We start from the raw sequence: 20,548 nt of genomic DNA on the forward strand, positions 1-20,548 counted from the left end.
AGGCTTTACAAAGAACAGATTAAACGTGACTGGAGCTGAGAACAGCTCTAAATGAGAACACCTATGTTTACATCCCCCCCTCCCCCCCAGCCAACACAGGGCACACCTTCAGAATTAGTAAAGTTGTTTTCCTAGTAAAGTGATTTTGACCGCAGTGTGCCCTAAGTTTCGAGGGAGGAGGTAAGAATTTGTAAAACAACTACCAGGGGTCAAGAAATGAACCAAGTGCCCAAAATCCGAGGGCATGAAAACCGTAGATCAGATAAGTAGGAGGAATAGCCCTAATTTACAGCTCTGACCGGCAGAGACGAGAAGATTATGAACAGAAATGTTTTAAAAGGTGGGTTGGGGCTGTTGGGAGGTTGCTGAGATGCAAGGTCCAACACAGAGATCCAACTGGGAGAGGGCAGGGCTCAAGAGGTCCAAGCGAAAGCCGGGGGGTGCCTCGAGAGGGAGGCTATTCACAGATGTCGAGGCTGGGCCTCACCCAGCAGAGGACCCGATAAATGTCCTCCTGTTTCCTTATAATGCTCTCTTCGGTAGAAACACTCACTCCGTGCATAGGGCTCCCTCGGGTCTTTGTTTTTTCCCTCTCCCTTTTTCCTTTTCTTTTTTAAAAATTTCCTTAAAGTTTATAATTTAAAATAAACATCCTTAACTTATTTGAGAAATGTTGTTGCTTTCTCAGGATAAAGAGCTGCTTAGATCTTGTTTAAAGAGATTCAAAACCCTTTTAACGTTATATCTGACAGCAGAGAAGGCATGAACTTTTCCTATTTGTGCAGTTTTATGTACATATGTGTGAGTATATATGTATATATATATTTGTATATATAATGTCTGTTTTAACACATAACATTCCATACTTCTGATAATCAAGTTTGCATTCAAGTTGACATTTCACACCTCTGGAAAAAAGGAAGTAAATTAGCTTCCATGACTGTTTCTGTCCTACAATAAAGCCAAGGATGACAGTTGGTGAAATGGAGTGATTATTGCCAAATCTATGAAGAACATGGGAGTAATGACTGGAACGCATGGTCCTTGCACTTTTAGTTTTCTTCGTTTATAAGCAGAATCGTGACTTCTGGATTTCCTTTCTAAATTTTAGTGAGGGAATTAGAAGAAGAAGCCATTTCAAAGCTAAAGACTGAGATAAAATTACCCTGCCCAGAGATTTACTAGTACAATGGATAAAATCTTTATCCCAAACAAAAATTGTAAGTTACAAATAGAAAAGTTGTTTTTTTTTTTTTTTAATAGGAAATATTCAGAGATTCCTGCTAATGGTATGGTTAGCCCTTTTCTGTGTGGAAGAAAGGGTGTTTATTTTGGATGGCTTATGGACAGCATATTTGAACAACCTCTCCAGGGGAGAGTGAACCCTGTTGGTGAAGACTGCTCCCACCAGGGGTTTGGAAAGGGCAGTGGGTGTGTGGAGATGAAGATGGTATGCAGAGACACAAATATTTATAGTTCTGTAAACTCTAAAGAGGAAAAAGAACACCCTTTATTACAACTGGGGTTAAAAAAAGCCCCCTATCTAAAATGGAAAATTCCCATCTGCTCTAGACAGAAGGAAATGAACATCAACAGGAGTTCAATAGAAACCACTCCTAAAGTCCAGTTTAGATGCAACAACTCTTATCTGTGTCTTCTGAAACAGTGTATCCCCAAATCACATTAGCTGTCCATTCAGAACCAGTCTTGGTTGATCAATGGGATCGATTGTTTTGGTTGGTTCTTGGTATTTGCATGTTCTCCTAAAGGACAAGGGGGCCAGAGTGGGGTTTTTAGACTGGCAGATGAATCCCTGAAAAATTCATTCTGACGATGTCCTATTGCACTCCACGTGCTTCTATCCGATAGACACTTGGTCTCTATCTACCGAGCCCGCGGGCTCATCTCTCACTCACATGTCGTTCCTACTTTTTCCTCCTCTAACAACCGCAGTGCTCTCAACAAGAGGAAAACAATAATAAAAATAGTAATAATTAAAAAGGTAATCTACATTATTCACTTCCTTTTGGTATATTACAGTGGTATTTTCTGTACATGGCCCAGAACTAAGTTCCCTATGTACATAGAGACATGGGGGGAAAGCATCGACCTTGGAAGTCTTAGCCTTATGCCCTGAAAGACAAGGTTCCTTTCTTCATTTGAGAGTGTCTCGCCACTCTGCTGTTCGGAAGTAGCAACATTCTGTAAACCTGGGGGAGTCGGGGAGAGGGCTGGGGCCAGGAGAGCGGGGACATTTCCTTCTGTCTCCTCCCACAGTCTGTGTGGTCACAAAGGCCGTCAGCAGCTGCTGTTTTTGAATTCACCATTCTCCGTGATGGAAAGCTTGGTGGGGTTGGTGGGGGAGATGCCATTGCGGACCTGCATGCTGTACCGCTCCTTCACTTGCGTCAGCGCGCTCATCAGTCTGGTGTTGGCCGAATCCAGGGACACGATCCGCTTTTCCTGCAACACACCAACCGGGGCTTTATTCAGGCCACGTGCAGGAAACCACACGGTAATGCTCCACTGAATGACTGTTCTAATGCCTTCTATCAAACAGCGGTACGCATGATGCTTCCCAGACAAATGGAACGTCTCTGCCTCTTTCTGCACCCTACTCAGGTTCGGCTTCCCCTGAGCCCAGTGCGTCTGTGTTTCTTTTCTCTCTCTTTTTTCCTTTCAGCACAGCAGGACTGGTTATTAATAATCCCTTGGGACGCTAGGATGATGTGAACAAGACACCAGGTGTTACTTCAGACTGTGCAACAGGGCTGTCAAGCTGCCTTACGGTATTAAGTGCTTTGGGTCAAAATTAAAACATAGAAATCAGGTGGTAAAGAAAGAAGCACCAGAGGTTTCATTTCACAGAGGAGAAGTGCATGTGCTCTGCGGGTTCTTGGCCCCTCAAGAGGGCACATCAGTCACATTTGGAGAGAATTCACATTGTGCTCAAAATTAAAACAATACATGGTGGCAGTTTCTAGTCACCAACAAAGTGAGGATGCAACAGCAAGAGGGGAAAAAGCAGCCAGAAGCTCAGACCAAGGGGTCATTTGAATATGGGAGGGGAGATGTGGCCGAAGGGGGATGCCAGAAACATAACACATGAAAACAAACAGAGAACACAAGCTTCTCAACTCATTCCAGCTCAGAGTTACTCCAGGAAAGCTACCCAATAACGAGATTGCTTTCATTTTCCTTTTGAGTCTCTGGGGAAAAAAAAAATGCCTTAGGACCAATATTTTGGAACCAAAGATTGTTGAATACACACACACGGAAAAAAAAAGACAAAAAACAACAAAACAAAAAACCAAGAGAGAAAAAAGGGCCACCCCGACCCCGTCAAAATATGGCAATCTAAAGGGGAGTAGGCTCATCTAAGAAAAAAAATCATCCCGTCAAAATATTATCAGTCTCACAAAGATTAGGAGAGAATCCCTAATCTTAGTTTCAGTAGGTAGGGAGATCATTCCAGAACCTTTCCAACATGAAGTTGTCACTTTTCAGAAAAGAGGCTAACGCTGAGAGGGGTGGTCTTCACTTACGTCCATGAAATTAAAAAGAAAAAAAAACATGTGAGGAACAAGCCCGAAAGCCAAAAGCAGCTTTCCTCCCCTGGAGTGTCTGAATTTACCCCGGGAAAAGCGTGGTAAGGCGGGTCACGAGGAGGTGCAGAGAGGGCAGGAAGGGCTGAGGGTTGGATGCTGCTCCTCGCTAGCGGGCAGCAGCCCCCCAGGGCCATGTCGGGGTGCTCCCAGCAACACGCCCCTAGGACGGGGCTAAGGGAGGACCACTGCCCTCCACTGCCCTGGGGGATGCTGGAGGCAAAAGCATTACGGACAACAGCATCAAGTAATGCTGCCCTTTAATCTCCTACTTTGGGGATGGGTCAGGGCAGCAGGGCTAGGGGTTTCAAAAGTATGAAAAAAGACCCTTGTTACTGGCATTAAAAAAATGTTCTCCTTTTCTCTGATGGAGGTCTCAGGTGGTAAGATACATAAAATCAGCATTATTAGGTAAGCATTCATCTAGTATAAGATGCTTTTTATTTTGGGAAGGTAACTCATTTTGAGGGTAGGCAAAACTCAATGAAAGAAAGATCTGTGAGGCTTAAAAAAATAGTAATTAAAAAAAATCATAGCCAATGGAGTTTATTGGGATAACAAGTCTAGATCTTTAAAAAGCCAGCAGGTAAGGACTGGTCAGTGGTTACCAGGAAACAAGGAGTGGGGGGCCAAATACGATGGTTCCCCCTCTGGTTAAGAATGGTCTCTGAAAAGAGTAACTGTTAATATCCTGAAATGATTAAAAAAGAAATTTCAGTATTAGGATAAATAAGGCCCCAATAAGAAGGAAAGTAGGATTCTTCAGGTTTAACCCCACCCCCCTAAAATTTTTTTAGGCATTTGTAAAAAGTTATTTGATTCTTAAAGGGTCAAAAAGAAGGCTAAGAATGATTGCAATTATTTATTTCCTACAAGAGTAACAGCTGAAGCCAAATAATCCCCCTGCTGAACAGCTGAAAGTTTCCAAGTGGACAAATCCCCTTTTGTAATTCCCCCCACTGCCAACGTCTCAAAATAAAACAAAAAGTAAAAGAAAAATCATCAAATAGGGACTTTTGAAAGTCAAGGTCAGTTGGCAAAAGATGCTCTGACATTTTGATTCTGCTTGGGTTGACAGGCAAAGCAATCCACGCCTGACAGGAAGGCTTTCCAGGGTGGTTGCTGTAGGAGCTGGAATGGGTAGGAGGCCGGTGTCCTGGGCCAGGGCTGGGACTGCTCAGCTACAGAACGGACCGGGTTTACTTGCCTGTTTGAATAATCTCATCTCCATTTATGACCTGTAATTTAACACAGCGGAGATATCACTTGCAACAGTAACTAGGCAGCTGCTTGCTTCTCAGAGGAGGAAGCCCTTCTCTGTTCTCCATCTGAGTCACATGGAGAGATCCTGGGGGGGTGAAAGTGGCACAGTCCCTGGTCTGATGCTTCAGAAATGGTCCCCTTAGTTCCATCACCAGGATCCCCATGGCCGTGCTACAAGGTCCAAGACAGCTGGTTCTGGCCTGGCCAGTGTAATGCTCATCGTCCTGCAGTGTAGTTAGAAGGTGGCTGACCCAGGCCAGGCCTCACGGCATAAAGTCCAGGAGATGGACAGGCTGACCTCGGCGACAAGCCTTGCCCAGAGGGGCGCAGGACTGCTGGCACAGATGAAAACCAGTTCACTGGGCACCAGGCCTTCAGTGCTTTGGGAAATGCTGGGCTCAGCTCGAATATAAGGAAAGCAAACCGTCTTCATAGGAGAAATATTTTCCACTACCAGTGGCACCAAGGAAGATGCCAGGGACCTAAAAGGATGGGCTACCTCACTGGGAAGCTTTCACCCCGAACATGTGTGCGTTCTATTAAATGAGCCAGAAGGACTGCTCTGCTCCATCAGACACTTAGGATATAAGATTGATCCCGACAAAGGACAGGCTCTGATGTAAAAAGTCATTCATTACAAAGGCTGCCCCAAGAGTTCAAAGTCTTTTGCTATAGTAAGACTTGAATGTACCAGTAAGACAACAGCTGGAATTGGAGGTCATAATTCTTTTTTTAAATTAGCTTTAGTGTTTATGATTTGTGCTATACACCGTACACTGTTTTTCAAAATGTGGTCCAGTGAATTCTCCACGTATTCTTCAGGGATCCCTGGTGGGCCTCTGGTAGAAAGCTTACTGTACAGTAATGCCCGTGTCTGACAAGGTAATTTACTATATTTAGCCAACCTCAGTGTGATTTCATCCCTGAGCTGAAAGTGGTCCTTGCTGGTGGTGCTGAGTACGAGCAGTTGGAAAGTGACCTATGGAAGGTCCCTCTGGTTTGACCAAAATCGTCCACGGAATCAAAGCATTTGAAAACCACTGCCTTGAGGAACGGACCCAAAATATCTAGTTTAGCCAGACCACAAGCTGACGCTAACTAATGCTCTGAGGATCACATTTCACCCGTCCCTGAACAGCAACACCCTCCTCCTGGTTAACTGACAGATGGTCCTTACTTTCCAGAGCTTTTGAGGCCTGATAGATCCTACTCCCTTCCTTGTGTTCACCGTCCATGCCTGACTCCAGCATCACACCCAGTCACCTGGCCCTCAATGTCAAAAGAGGGGACGGGAGGGGCGCCTGGGTGGCTCAGTCGGTTAAGCGGCTGCCTTCGGCTCAGGTCATGATCCCAGGGTCCTGGGATCGAGCCCCGCATCGGGCTCCCTGCTCGGCGGAGAGCCTGCTTCTCGCTCTCCCTCTGTCTGCCGCTCTGCCTACTTGTGCTCTCTATCTCTGTTAAATAAATAAAAATCTTAAAAAAAAAAAAAAAATAGGGGACGGGAGCGGGTAGAAACGGCCAGAAGCTAATGAGGCTGTCCTGCGGGCAGCTGAGAAGAGGGAAATGTTCTGTGCCCAGAGCCACCACTGTGACACACCCAAGCTTCCTCTGCTCAGGACTGACCCAGTTTTAGACCAGCTGGAATTATGAAAATGGTCCGTTTTATCTCGGCAGAACCAAAATCTCTCCTGGTGTGATTATTAATAGGACTCTTCCTGCACCCTTTTGTCACACTGAAAACCTACCAGTGAAAACTTATTAACAGTGGTTTTCCTGACTAAACTGCTTTCTGTATCCAGGTGGTTTCTCTGAAGGCTCAGGGATGAATTTTTTATAGTATGTATGGCAAGATGGCCTTGTGTCCACTACCCCTCCCTCACCCACCTTGGGGACACCCAGAAAGGTTTAAAAAAAGGACCAAGTCAGATAATTACAGCAGACCTTTCTTCTGATTCTTATGAGGTCCAAATATCCAGAAACCACAGAGTCCAAAATATTCCAGGAGCTACGCTGACGAGAGTGTCACAGCTCACACTGGCCTACAAGTTGGGTGTGTCTGTGGAGCATCGGGCCCAGGAAGCCTCCTTCCATGACTCTGCTTTCAGCCTCCCTCCCAACTCCTTTGAAAAATAAACCCCACCCCACATTAACCCTGTCAGGAAACCAGATAGGGGGTATTAAGTGCATGCTTAATAATGCCAGGGGCTCCGACACAGAGGTGCAGAGAAGGTCCCCGATAAAGTCCTTGCTCCCATTTTTATTCCATAGCTTGGGGATATGATAAGGTCTTTAAAGGTGAGAAATGCAAACCCGTGTGGGTTGGGTGTCTCTAAGAAGGGGACATGTTCGGTGGCTAGACCAGCCACTATCAAAACCGCACCTGCCTTTTGTTATTTATTTCGCTCTAAGAAATACAACCATATTTTGCAATGATAAAATGAAACCAAATCAGCAATGTTTCCTGCCTCCTGGATTGGCTCTGATCACTGATGTGCCCTGTGAGGTGCTCTTGGCAGTCATCATGCCATCAGTGTCGTAGGGATACGCTACAGCGAGCAGAGGCCCAGGTTCTGATTTCATCAAGACTAAGAGGCTCTCTAAGCACAGTGCCAACAAAGGAGAGCAGCCAAGCAAATCCCAAGCATCACTGCCAAACCCTGCACCGAAAGAACAGCAAGGAAAGGTACCTGCCACAACCCTGTCTTTCCCCTACAGTTCTACTCGTCTGTGGGGCTAGAGGTCGATGGCACAGTGGACGTGACTAACAAGACCGTGAACATCACAGCCAAGCGATGGGCAGTGGAGGTCACAAGCCAGACACATGCGGTGTACTTTTCACAGTTACCCCCTTAGAGAATGCCCTCCTTTCCATAAGGAAAGAAGGAAACCCCATCATGCATTAGGTTGAGATTTGTCCAGCAACTGCTCTAAGCACGCTAATACTTTGCTGGGTTAACAGACTTGTCACCAGTCAAAGAAAGGAAAAGTAATACAGGTCACATAGAAACTCTTTTAATCTTCAAAAGGTAATGCTGATAACTTCCCAATGACCCATTTTTGCAGTACATGCCTTGGGCACTTCCTGTCGGAAGTCAGGAAATTTAACAGTCATTATAAACAAGTACCTTCTACTAGATTCAAGGCCTGCTCACCTGTGCATCGATTATTTTTTGCTTTGCATCAATAACTGCTTGCATCTCAGCATGATCCTTCTTCAGTTCCTCTTCCACAGCCATCAGCCTAGAACGTGGCAGCAAGAGACATCCAGAACGTATGTCAAAGAGAGGCCAGCTGACGTAGGGGACAAGAAACCCAAACTCGGCAGAGTCCAGATTTCCACCCCTCCCCCACGAGAGGTTCGTGATCCTGCTTGCTTTCTTCTCTCCCACCTTGGAAGTAGCCATCCAGGGCTGACCTCTCTGTTGGTGACCAGATCCCGTGTATTTTCATCTCCTCTGGGACAGGGTCCCCAGAATCACTTCCTCCCTCTCCTCTGTCAGATCCTTCCCCCGGCACAGCTTAGTTCATCGCAAACTAGCAAACCACCCAGAAAAAAACAAATGACCCCCCTCTCATTCCCAAGTTCCCCAGGGACAGCCGTCCCTCTCTCCCTGCACGGCTGAGTTTCTCAGAGGGGGCTACACTTAGTCAGCCTACTTTCTCTCTCGGGCGTCACTCGCATCTTAACCCACAGACGTTCGACTCCATGGAACGGCTCCAAGACTGCTAATTCCCTCCATACTTCTGAAACGACAAAGCTTTTCTGTCTTCATTTTGCTTGACCCCTCGGTAGCATCCGACAGGAGTGAAGCACAGTGGTTCTGAGCCTGGGCTCCGGAGCCTGACTCCCTGGCTTCAAGTCCTGGCTGCCCCACTAAGTGACCTCGGGCAGGTGACTTCATGGCTTTGGAGCCTGTTTCTTGATTTATAAAATGAGAATAACGCCTGCCTCAGAGGTTGGCATTAAACACATCTTTATGGACAAAGTGCTTAACAAAAGTGCCTGGCCCAGGGTGAGTGCTATGTAAGTGTGTGGTAAACCTGATCCCTCCCAGAGACTCCCTGGACATCTCGGCACTCTCTCTCTCTCTCAGTTCTCTGGCCCTGAAGAGATCCAGTGGTGCTGCCCTTCCAGGTCTCAAGACTCATGAAGACCTAAGTGACTCCTGGACATTGAATACTAAGACCTTTCAAGTGAGTCGCTACATTTTCATTTTTTCTGATTATTACGATGAAAGAAAAACCTACCATCTCTGTCTTCAAAGGAAGGGTAGGAAGGTCTCCCATTTAGAAAATGTTAAGAGATATGGTCATGCATCACATCCGTATGAAGTACCACAGAGCATATGCAGAACTGAAGTGGCTTTTGCTGCCATGACTTAAGGATTCTTTGGATCATCTGCCGATCTCTTTGTGCCCCTAACTGGCCCACACCCCCCAGTGGCTGAAGGTCTGACCTGCTGATGATGCTCTTCATCTGGCTGTCCTTCTCCTCCTGCTGCCTGCGCAAGCGCTCCTCGCTGTCCTCCAGCCTGGCCTTGTACTCCAGCAGCAGCTTCTGCATCTGCTGTTCCTGCACCAGCAAGCGGCGTTCATATTCCTCCAGCCGCCGGCTGGACACGCGCAGGCGCTCCTTCAGCTTCGTGATTTCCTGCTCATACTAGAGCATAAGACAGGCATCAAAGACAAGGGGGGGGGGGAACTGGAGTTACGTTGGTTTTCGAAATCAAGGTGTTTGGATGCTGTCTGAGCTGCCATTCCACGTGCTCCTAATATTCTTAAAAATGATCAAAAGGCATAAATGGTAAAGGAGCTCTGTCCTATCTCCCCTTAAAATCACATTTTTAATCTGAACTTGGCATTTCGAATCTATATGTTATGTATCTCTTTCCACATTAACTACCAGTTGCTGCAAGCTACATCCAATCTGTATCAAATGGGGGCAGGGAAAAAAAAAGATCAAGTACTTAGAAGCCTGATAAATCACTTAAAATAAGCCCAAAGCCAGTTGTCTACCAGAGAAAAGATTTGTGTTATCATCAGCTGTACTAGAGGCTCTCTGACACATCCTGGCTCATCAGACTCTCATTCCTTCATTCTACTAGAATCAGCCCTTTAGAGAACAAGCGAATTTTCTATACTGTTACGCTACTAACTCAATAAATAGAATCTGATGGCAAAGTAAGCTATTGCTGCTTTCTCCCCAACTATACAAGGGCAAAATATTCAGGTCACAAGCACTAAGCAAAAGGCCCACATATTCTCCAGGGCTGATTAATACTGCCTCTTGGCCCCTTTTCATGATGTGGTTCATCGGCTCAATTTGGTTCCGCTGGCTGGGACATATATGTCTGTTTTCTCACTAAAGCTTTATATAAATATATATAAACTAAAGCTTTATATAACAAATTCTCACTAAAGCTTTAGAGAATCCCAGCCCTTTCTCGTACTGACAGTGCAGTAGCTGAGATGTCAGTACATTGGAATGTCACATTTCTAGGTGAGGCGAGAAGCATAAGCTTTCTTGCATATGGTCTACTTAAATTCATTAGTAATTCAGGATAAATCTGTATGGTAAAATGCAAACTATTTTCACAGAATATCCCATTTAATTGACAATCAGGCAGTTAGCTTCTGCTTACCCACCATCATGATCCTAAAGTACATTCTTTATCCAGAAGGTCAAAGATGACAATTTTCACGACAGTTTAAAAAGGCAGACTGCATCAATAAGCATATTTTAGGATCATGCTGCTAAGTAAGCAGGACTAGCTGTGTGGTTGTGATTAAGTGAGAGACTGCCATACACGCTGTCAAGCCTCTTATTGATAACCCTTTCTCTCCATGTCAACTTTTCTTTAAAACAAAACAGAAATAGATAATACCTGTTTAAAAATCAATATAGAGCTAGAAGTTCTTTAACCAGTAAAGGCAAAAAGGCAAAAAAAAAAAAAAAAAAAAAAGACAAAATCATTAAACAAGATCTGGGAAAGAAGTCTAGTCCAAGGATAATTTTGGTCTTGGTTGAAGACTAACAACCAGTTTATAGAAACAATATTCCCCTTCAATGACTGGAAATGAATAGCAGAATGTCTCCAAATTAAGATAACTTACGTGAAAAGAAAATTAATCCTCCCACCCCAGCGTAATAGACATTTTCTGCATATTTTCGCACAGAGACACTGCTGACTTGTTATATACAGATGTGTATATGCTGGATAATGTAAGAGGTGGAGTTGAAACCGGGGAGGGGAAGAGATCATGTTGGCTAGCCTACCCTTCTGGTGGCCTATCCCTGTGGGCGCAAGAAGTTAACAAAGACAGGCTAGTTCTACCTTCTCAGCATGCTTGGATTCATCTTGATTTTGCTCAGTCTCTTCCACATCCTCTTCATACTGCCCATTGTTCAGCACCCAGGCTGCTGTCCTCTCTACTGGGGACATTGTGGCAGAGTCCACAGGGGACTGCACCTGCATCAGAAACACTTATTAGCATCTCCCCAAACAGCTCACTAGTTTGGTTTCTCAAACAGAGTTATTCTTGGAGGACAAAACTATGACCTAATAAATACTCTCAGTTCTAAGTAATATTTTATTAAAGACAGGGCTGGGGGTGAGGAATGAGAATATCTACTTGCATAAGAATTAACTATTCTGAATAGAAATTCCTATGCATCACAACCAAGAAAAGAAAGCCAAGGCCTTAAAATTGTTCATTAGTCCAGTGGTCCAACTACCAGTGAAATTTCAATGATGGTAAGAACGAGAGAAAAGACCTGACCTGTTGGTTGACTGCTCAGCTGAGGAAATGGCTGTGTAACCCAGAGACGATCGGGAACCAATAAACTGATTAATGCTAAACTCACAGGGTACCCATTTATTTATCAGAATGCCAAGTCCATAATTTTCACATTAATCATTTAGACAAAGAGAAAAAAACAAGTGATACTGCTCATTTTTACAGAGTGCTGACTTCTTGATGGATGAAGACCACTCAGAAGTCTATATTTTATTTTATTTTAAAGATTTTATTTATTTATTTGACAGAGAGACAGCAAGAGAGGGAGCACAAGCAGGGGGAGTGGGAGAGGGAGAAGCAGGCCTCCCGCTGAGAAGGGAGCCCGATGTGGGGCTCGATCCCAGTACCCTGAGCCGAAGGCAGACGCTTAACAACTGAGCCACCCAGGCGCCCCAGAAGTTTATATTTTAGACCAGTTTCTTGATGAATACAGGATCAAAACAATAGATATTGGATTAGTTTAAGGGATATTTCGATCCAGTTAGGATAGCCAGATAAATTGTCCTTTTCCAATATTAATATACAGAGTGATAAGGATTCTGGCCTTAAGTAGCAACCCTGGGGCGCCTGGTGGCTCAGTCGGTTGAGTGTCTGACTTTAGCTCAGGTCATGATCTCTGGGTTCTGGGACAGAGTCCCACATTGGGCTCTTTGCTCAGCAGGAAGTCTGTTTCTCTCTCTGCTCCTCCCCCGGCCCATGCTCGCTCGCTCTCACTCTCTCTCTCAAATAAATAAATAAAATCTTAAAAAAAAAAAAAAAAAAAGTAGCAACCCTGCCACTTAAACTATCCCTTAATCTCTTCAATACTCTTTTCTTAATCTACTGATTAGGGATATCACCACCATCACCGACACCACCTATCCTGATACAGAGAGTTGAAGGGACGGAATAAGATAATGTATATGAAAGTCCTTTGGAAACTACAGAGCTTGGATGTTACCATATTTATGTTTAGAAAACTGGAATTGGATATTACAATTTATATTAAGCTATTGAACATTAAAGTTTTCTCTACAAATGATGCTAGAAATATAAAACACATTATTTTTCTCTGGTGTGCTTGCGAGAGAGAGAGAACGAGAGAGGCTGGGAGGGAAAGAAAGAGAGAACACAGCATTGTATGTGAGTTAGCCTATTTATTTATTTTAAAAGATTTTATTTATTTGACAGAGAGAGAGTGCGAGAGCGAGCGAGAGTGCACATGCATGAGCAGGGGGATCGGCAGGCACTGAGCCCAAGGCAGACGCTTCACTGAGCTACCCAGCTGCCCCTGAGTTAGCCGTTTTAGAATTAAAATAGATTTCTATTTTGAGGACCAACACTGTGTAATCTCATAATTGGAGGGAATTTTCTCTCCCATGCAAAGCTATCTACCTTAAGATTATCTTTATGTCATTCTGAAATAGAATCCAGTTAAACTCTCTATAGATAGCTATTTTAAAAGAAGCGGTTTTTTTTGATGACTTTGCAATTTAGAAAGACTAGATGAAAAATACTGGTTGGGAGAAACTCTACAAAATACACATACACAAGTCATAGGAGGGTCGTTCTTAAAGGTGTGAAGCAGAACCTGGTTTGACTGATTTGCAAACAGATTACTGATATGTATCAATAAAAAGTGGCATCACGCCTGAGGCACAAGCAAAGCAATTGTTAATGGACTTCTAGAAGTTCCTCCTTTAAAGCCATTTTCTCCACTGTGTCAAGAAACATAAACATGTCTTAAATGTCAAGATCTTCAGTTTTTAAAAGTCTATTTCCATCTCCACTCTGGTATCTAGGTATGTTGTATACTTCATTCATTTGTGTATCACTTTATTATTTTTGTCATAACCACATCATCACTGATATATTACTTATCCCTTTAAAACAACTTTTTCCTGTCAGCGGAGTCCTTATGCTAAGCAATAACATCAGTACAATCATGAGTTTGAGGTTATATATATATATTATAAATATATTTTAATATTAATAGTTACATATTTTTCTAACACGTGTTAAAATAATGACGTGATTAATTAAATAAACATCTTGTATACTTAAATAATTTTGAGTATCAAACTTTGGAAACACTGGCCTATAGGACAGAGTATCATCTATAAAGGAAGGTAATAATTATCCACATCAGAAGTTACTATGAGGAACAAATGAGTTAGCATGTAAAAGCATTTTGGAAATGGAAAGGTACTTCACACACACACACACACACACACACACACACACACGTTCACCCCCTACTGGATTCTAAAAGCAGAGCACAAAAAATTGTTTCAGCATTGGCAGAGAAAAATAGTTTTACAAGAGGTTTAGGTTTTTATTTGATATATGTACACCTGAAAGACAAAAGAATGTGATTCTGAGTTTCAAAAAATTAATAGGAAGCCACTATTTAAAGGAGACAAACCCTTTTTAAATTTTATAATCTTACCACGTTAGCACACAGGGCACAGAAAAGCTGGCTTTTCTATGAAACCAGGATTTTCTATTATTCAATAGTGGTTTGAGATAAAGCAGGTATTAAAACTAGTAACAACTTTACTGTTTGGAATTTATTACTTCAAGGCAGCTAATTCAATAGCTTTCTGCTTTATACAGTTATGTGTGAATGGACTTTCTTTCCCTGTGATTTGTCATGGGGTAGCTATTTATTGAGTGCCTATAAATGCACCGCACACTAAAGATATCCCTAAAACACACTAAGAAGAGATCTTAGCCCCTAAAAGCATATTAAAACAACAGCGACGACTCCTTAGCACAATCTAGGCTTTGACTGTTAAGTGAGAAGCTGTAAAAACAAGAGTTGGTTCATTCCACTGGTGATGGTGGTAGTTACCGTATCTTCAGAAGGACTAACAATGTCCAATGAATGATAAGAGATTGTGTGATGGAACGGGACATTTGGGTCTATTCCTATTTTATTGGTCGAATCTGATTTTCAACCACTTCCTAATATATCCGAGCATTCTGCATGGCATATCGTAGGAGGTCATTAACTTTGAAAAAAATATTAACTATTCCTTGTATTCATGGCAAAACCTTTACAACATCATAAAGAACAGAAAAGTAATATTGAACAAATAAAAAATAGTTAAAATAGAGGGGTTTTTTTGTTTCTTTATTTAGAAAACTATATACTGTCTCTTCCTTTTTTTTTCCTATTGGTTTTATGTGTGCTGGTCTTATTTCCCAATTAGATGGTCAATCCTTGATGCATGGCACCATATTATACAGTTTATTTTTGAATGGTAGCAATGTAATTGCACAATATATGCTCAATAAAATATTCATTTATTAATACTCTGGCTCTCTTTAGAATTTATTACTAAACTATACTGTATTACTAAGAGAAAGATACTGTATGTTTTTCCTCTAATCCTTTGGAAGTGCATCAAAGGCTTTTCTTCAATGATTGCTCCATCTCCTTTACAAGCTAGCAAAGATAGCAAAATTTGTTATCTCTAGTTTTCATTAGTAGTAGTTATTTAGTTATTATTTAGGCATTATTACAGATAGGAAACTTTCTTATCTCTGGTTTAGAGTCAAAGAGATTGGGAAAAGAGGTTGGGCAAGGGCTTCAAATCCCATTTTGCTTAGCTATAGCCTTAGGAAGAGTATTTATATCCACTGGCTTTCAACGGTGGATCATTAAAGAAAAGGAAGGATAAAAAGACAAAAAGAAAAGCAGGAGGAATTCCTACTAGGAATATCTCTGCTTTGAGATAAAGCCGTCTAGGGTTTCTCTGGGAAAAATACTAATGCTTTAGGGCAAAAGGGCCTGAGACAGCAGTTTCTCGGATCCTGTCATCAGCCAAAGCCTGGCTACGCTGAGGACAATGGAGAACAGGCCAGTCCCCCTTACGTGCTAGTATTTACTAGCTATAAATAAGGCTTGTTGGTTTCAGCTTCTCCAAATCTGAAACAGTCTGGTTCTCATAGTGAAGAGCACTTCTGCTGTCAACACCAAGAGAGGGCTGACTAAAGTCAACTCTGAGGGTCCCTGAAGAGGCTGGTTAGGAGATGGTTCAACACATCCCCACGTGATAGAGGCAGCATCCTTCCAACAGGACTGTTAAATTTGAATTTTTTATGTTAAAAGCCTCTTCAAATGTGAATTTTTAAGGTTCCATAACATGCTATACCTGAAAACATACACTGTCAGTACAGTCTATTATACACAGATAGTACATGATACATGAAAAACAAAATGGAGGAAAATGAGGGGGAAAAAATCCAAATAAAGGCTGAAAAGGGTAAAAAAATTTGAAGGCAGTATCCTGAAAAAAAAAAAAAAAAAAAAGACAAAACAAAACAAAACAAAAAACCCCTCTCTTTCCTATAGATTGTTTCACCAGGAGTTTATTTCCTTCCTACTCAGTATGTATATGAAGACCAAAGCCAGTAATGCCGCCAACAATGGGCACTCCTTTGTGCTAAGATACAGATGGAATTTGCACGGGACAAAGCCACCGATAATTAGAGACGCCTACAGAACAATCCCCACAAAGAAATCCTCTAGTTTTGGGGAGAGAAGAATTCCCCAACACAATTTGCAATTACAATATGCAAAGGAATTTGCCAAAAATGTGCTGATTATATAGAAATTCAGAGGCTTCATGGGAGTGAGAGGAGAAAAGCAAGAAACCAGAAGATAAGGAATAAAAAATAACAACATAAGTTTGAAAGAATAAACCATCTGCATAGAAAAAGCCCATGTAGAGAAACCAGAAACTTGAGCAATAAAAAACCCGTGATTTATGCTTGAACTGCTGTGATGGCGGCATTACCAGCAAAAGCATAAACAAAGATGAATACATAAAGCTGTACTAGGCCGTCTCACTCTGTGCCTCACTTTGCACCAATGTAACAAAGACATACCCCAATTCATTGATGGCTTGTGGCACAAAACACTTTTAAATTGGTTGTTTGTAGACTGTACGCATTTCCTGCCTCCCGTCTCTCCAGACGGCCTTCTATTCACCCACAGAAACATGCACTAACTGCTTGTATGATGGGTGCTAGATTTTCCTACACCTAAATATTATAATGACAATTGGTTCCAGATGGTCCCACAGAAGGCTGTGTAATTTGTAATATTTATAAACCATCAGTCTGAGTCTCGGGCCCTGGGAACTGAGGACTACATGATACAGGGGAATGGGTTAGCATTCCTCTTTTCTGTCCAGGGCTGGGCCCGAGTCAGCTTTTTGAGAAGCAGGTTGGAGGGCCCTTTCCGCTGTCCTGTCCCTCTCTGCCAATACGATATTCTTCTCTACTCCCTATCCCATCCTCAGGGACCCCATGCTACAAACCCCCCCACCAGCAGATGTCTGCCTCCACACAGTACTTCATCTCTGAAATTACTTATCTTTCCTTTCTCCTCTCAGTAAACACTTTGATTCTCTTAAAGTAGTTGATCTCAACTAGAAGCTAGCATAAAAGCATCGTGTGGAAATGATCATGATAAGGTGTGAATGACCGCCTTCTGACAAATTAAATATATTGATATAATAGGACATACATATGAAAGATATGGGTATGCATAAGCATTTTCATTATATGTAATCTTCTTTCCTTTTCTTTAAATGAAAAAGCTTATTAAATCAAAAATGAATTGGGGGAGTGCCCGGGTGGCTCAATGGGTTAAGTGGCCAACTCTTGGTTTAGGCTCAGATCATGGTGTCGGGGTCCTGGGACTGAGCCCTGTGCTGTGCTCTGTGCTCAGCGGGGAGTCTACTCAAGGATTCTCCCTCTCCTTCTCCCCCCGCTCATGCTCACTCTCTCTAAAACAAATAAATCTTTAAAAAATCAAATGAATTGGGGAAATATAAACAAAATGAAAATGAAAAATTTAAGACTGAAGGAATTTCTCTGGAAATTTCTCCAGAAAGAATGACCAACTAGGAGGTTCTGCTCAGGAAGTCGGCTGCGGGAATCCGCTTAAGTTAGTCGTGCTTTTCATCTCTTCCTCTACTTCTGCATCCCAGGATTCTGTCAGTGTGCTAATTGTTTTTAAAACAATAACTATCAAACTAGGGGCAAGGCCCCTGATTACAGCAGAATGGAAGCAGAAGCAGCCAAATCAGTAAATGCCTTACCTATAAAAAAAGCCAAATATATTAAAAAGATACACTGGGGTTTTATTGCAGTCTCCTCTGACCAGTAGTTTTGCTGACAAAGGGATCTGTCATAGAACTCTTTCAATCACAAAGCTCCCTATTACTTATAAAGTATGATTAGGTTTCAAAAAAAGGTCAGCAAATACAAAGGAGAAAAATCTTTTTTTTTTTTTTTTTAAGATTTTATTTATTTATTTGACAGAGAGAGACACAGCGAGAGAGGGAATACAAGCAGGGGGAGTGGGAGAGGGAGAAGCAGGCTTCCCGCCGAGCAGGGAGCCCGATGCGGGGCTTGATCCCAGGACCTGGAATCATGACCTGAACCGAAGGCAGACGCTTAACGACTGAGCCACCCAGGCGCCCCAGGAGAAAAATCTTTTTTAGATGAAAGATATTAATGTATACATATACATATACGTGTTTTGCTCAGGTTATTAGTTTGTTCCCAAAAGCAAAATATGTATTGGTGCCTCAAAATGTAGTATGTAGGGAAGTCATGAATAATTAAATTCTTGGGAAAACTTTTTATGTGTCAAGAAGAAAAGTCCGGAAATCGTAAGATTGGGTGTGACACTAGCTGGCTTACCAATGCAAATAGAAGGGATTTGTAAATGGTTAGTGTACCTGTCAACCACCTGTGTTTCTATCCTGTTCCCTCTCTCCTTTACCTTGCTTTTAGAGGTGTTCAGTTGTTTATTTTTCTAGTCATTTCCAGGAAAAGGCACATGAGACTTGTTATGTCCAGAGGGAGGTGGGGGATGGAGTAGAGAGCAGTTACATTAAATGCTTGGCTCAGAATGCCAAAGTTTATTCTGGAAACTTAAGGGAAAAAAAAAAAATTAAGGAGGATTAATGTCCAGATTCCCCAAATATATTCTAGTTGATCTGGCCTATAGGTTTCATAGTTCATGTGTTCTAATTATTCATTCAACCCTGACCTGTTCTCAGTGCAAACCCAGGTAGCAGCTCAGCTGCTTGGAGAGAAGGAAAAGCCCTCTGCGTGGCTGTCAGTCTCCTGAGGGGAATGAGTCAAGCTACGTGCTGCTGCCTCACCTCGCCAGAAGCCTCCCAGACTTTTCACTTCCTCTTTCCATTTCAAAGTTGCAGAAACTATTTTTCAGTGGAAATGCTGCTGGCAATTGGATTTCCTAATGATTTCTATACAAAGAACCAGGGAGACAGCTGGACCAGTGGAAGCCAGACCCCTCCAGCCCTCGCCCCTACCTGCTGTGTCTGTTGTCTCTGGATCGCTCTCACTTTGGGCACGGGGCTCTCTCTAGATGAGGAGGACTGCTGCCGGGACCGGCTCCCGTTCTGCAGAGGTTCGGCCACCAGCGCCGCAGACGCCACCGACATGCTCCCTGTGCTCCGTAAGGAAGCGCTGTGCGGCAGGGACGGCGGGGCTTTGGCTCGGGCACCTAACCCAGCCTGGTCCATCTTCCGGATGGGGGCCTGCCCGGTACTACTCTGCCGTGGCAGAGCAAGAGGTATGTGTCTGTCCGGCACAGTGCGCCGCCTCGAGAAATCCTCGCTCTGGGTGCTGCGTTTGGTGAAGTCTTCCATGCTGCTATTGCTGGGCCCGCTGAGTTTGAAATCTTCGCTGTTACTTTGGCTTCTGGAACTGGCAGTGCTTAGATTCTCCAAACTGGAATCCACAGAGGCCTTTGGCATTGCTGGAATTGGGTTATTGAGGTGATAGACAGGGTTCTGGAATGACAAGGGCTGGAGGCTGCCTGGCTGGTTCAAGGCTGGGTGCAGGGGCCTTCTCACTTGGGGTGCACTCTGGGGGGTGCTCTGGGTTTCCCGCAGTTGTTTGATGCTGGCCACCTGGGTGATGGAAAGCTGGCTTCCAGTTAAGCGCATAGGCACATCAAGCATGACAGATGCATGCTCCACTTGAGCAGCGTGAGGGTCCTGAAGGTCCATGAGGGAGATGCTCCGACCGTTAGGAAGGCTACTTTCCTTTTCATCCTTTTCAGAGTAAGTCATGCTCTGGGAGGAGGTTTGCTGAACTAGCAATAATGTTTTCCCTCTGAAATAGCTATCTGTGTTGTCCTGGCTTGGAGATTTTAGCTTATGCAAATCACTGTGGAAAAAGAGGACCCTTAATTACTCTGGAGGCAAATTCAAAATAGTTAAGATTTCTCAATCCAAGGCATATGAACATTTCTGAAGGCTCCAGGCCCAATGTGGATACTTATGTTGGTTTCTAAACTCAGATTTCATCATTACAATTCTTAAAAATCCACATTTTTAGTTTTTCTCCGAAGGTGGGGAATAACACTGTGTATACCACTCCACCATTGTCTTTGATTTTTACTAGAATTCCAGTCATTTCCTAGTTAGGTTTTAAACCCTCCCGAGGTATTCCAATTCATAGTTAATTGGTTCTGTCTAAATCTTCAAGAGGAGGGAGCAGCGCTGTGTGTACAACCAAAGGGTGCCTGCTAAAGGCCCAAGTCTTGCCAATCCAGAAAAGAGGGTCAGTCTAAGCATCAACATTGCATCTACCTATCCAGCTGACACAGTTAAAATGACATTAACTGAGGTTCTCTAGATTTTTGAGTGCTACAATATATGAAAATATAAATTTAATCTTCCCCCATTAAGGTGGACTTAAGGTGCTCGCTTCGGCAGCACATATACTAAAAAAAGGTGGACTTAGGTTTTTTTTTATGTTTGTTGAATATAACTCTACAATATCATTCTAGAAAATAAGTATCCTAGATCTTGTGTATTATTATGATAAACAACTGGATTATCTCA

General features: G+C 43.0%; 1 protein-coding gene across 5 annotated transcripts in view; it reads right to left on the reverse strand.

Annotated features, from left to right (window-relative positions):
• Positions 1–175: 175 nt before the first annotated feature.
• Positions 176–20,548, reverse strand: part of RASAL2 (RAS protein activator like 2) — a 359,788-nt gene continuing 339,415 nt past the window's right edge. For 3 of the 5 annotated variants that reach the window (XM_064594269.1, XM_064594270.1, XM_064594271.1), the window contains 6 exons: positions 19,007–19,868; positions 11,204–11,338; positions 9,326–9,528; positions 8,021–8,108; positions 4,813–4,843; positions 176–2,463 (listed from right to left, as the gene is read on the reverse strand). In XM_064594269.1, coding sequence (XP_064450339.1) covers positions 2,321–2,463; positions 4,813–4,843; positions 8,021–8,108; positions 9,326–9,528; positions 11,204–11,338; positions 19,007–19,868 — 1,462 coding nt within the window. In that variant the 3' untranslated portion in view covers positions 176–2,320. The remainder of the gene's footprint in view (positions 2,464–4,812; positions 4,844–8,020; positions 8,109–9,325; positions 9,529–11,203; positions 11,339–19,006; positions 19,869–20,548) is intronic. The other 2 variants (XM_045877377.3, XM_045877379.3) reach the window with 1 other exon arrangement.

Source organism: Mirounga angustirostris, unplaced genomic scaffold (assembly GCF_029215605.1).
Source record: "Mirounga angustirostris isolate CCGP_5_RB_7025 unplaced genomic scaffold, mMirAng1.0.hap1 SCAF_6, whole genome shotgun sequence".
In the NCBI taxonomy this organism is placed as follows: Eukaryota; Metazoa; Chordata; class Mammalia; order Carnivora; family Phocidae; genus Mirounga; species Mirounga angustirostris.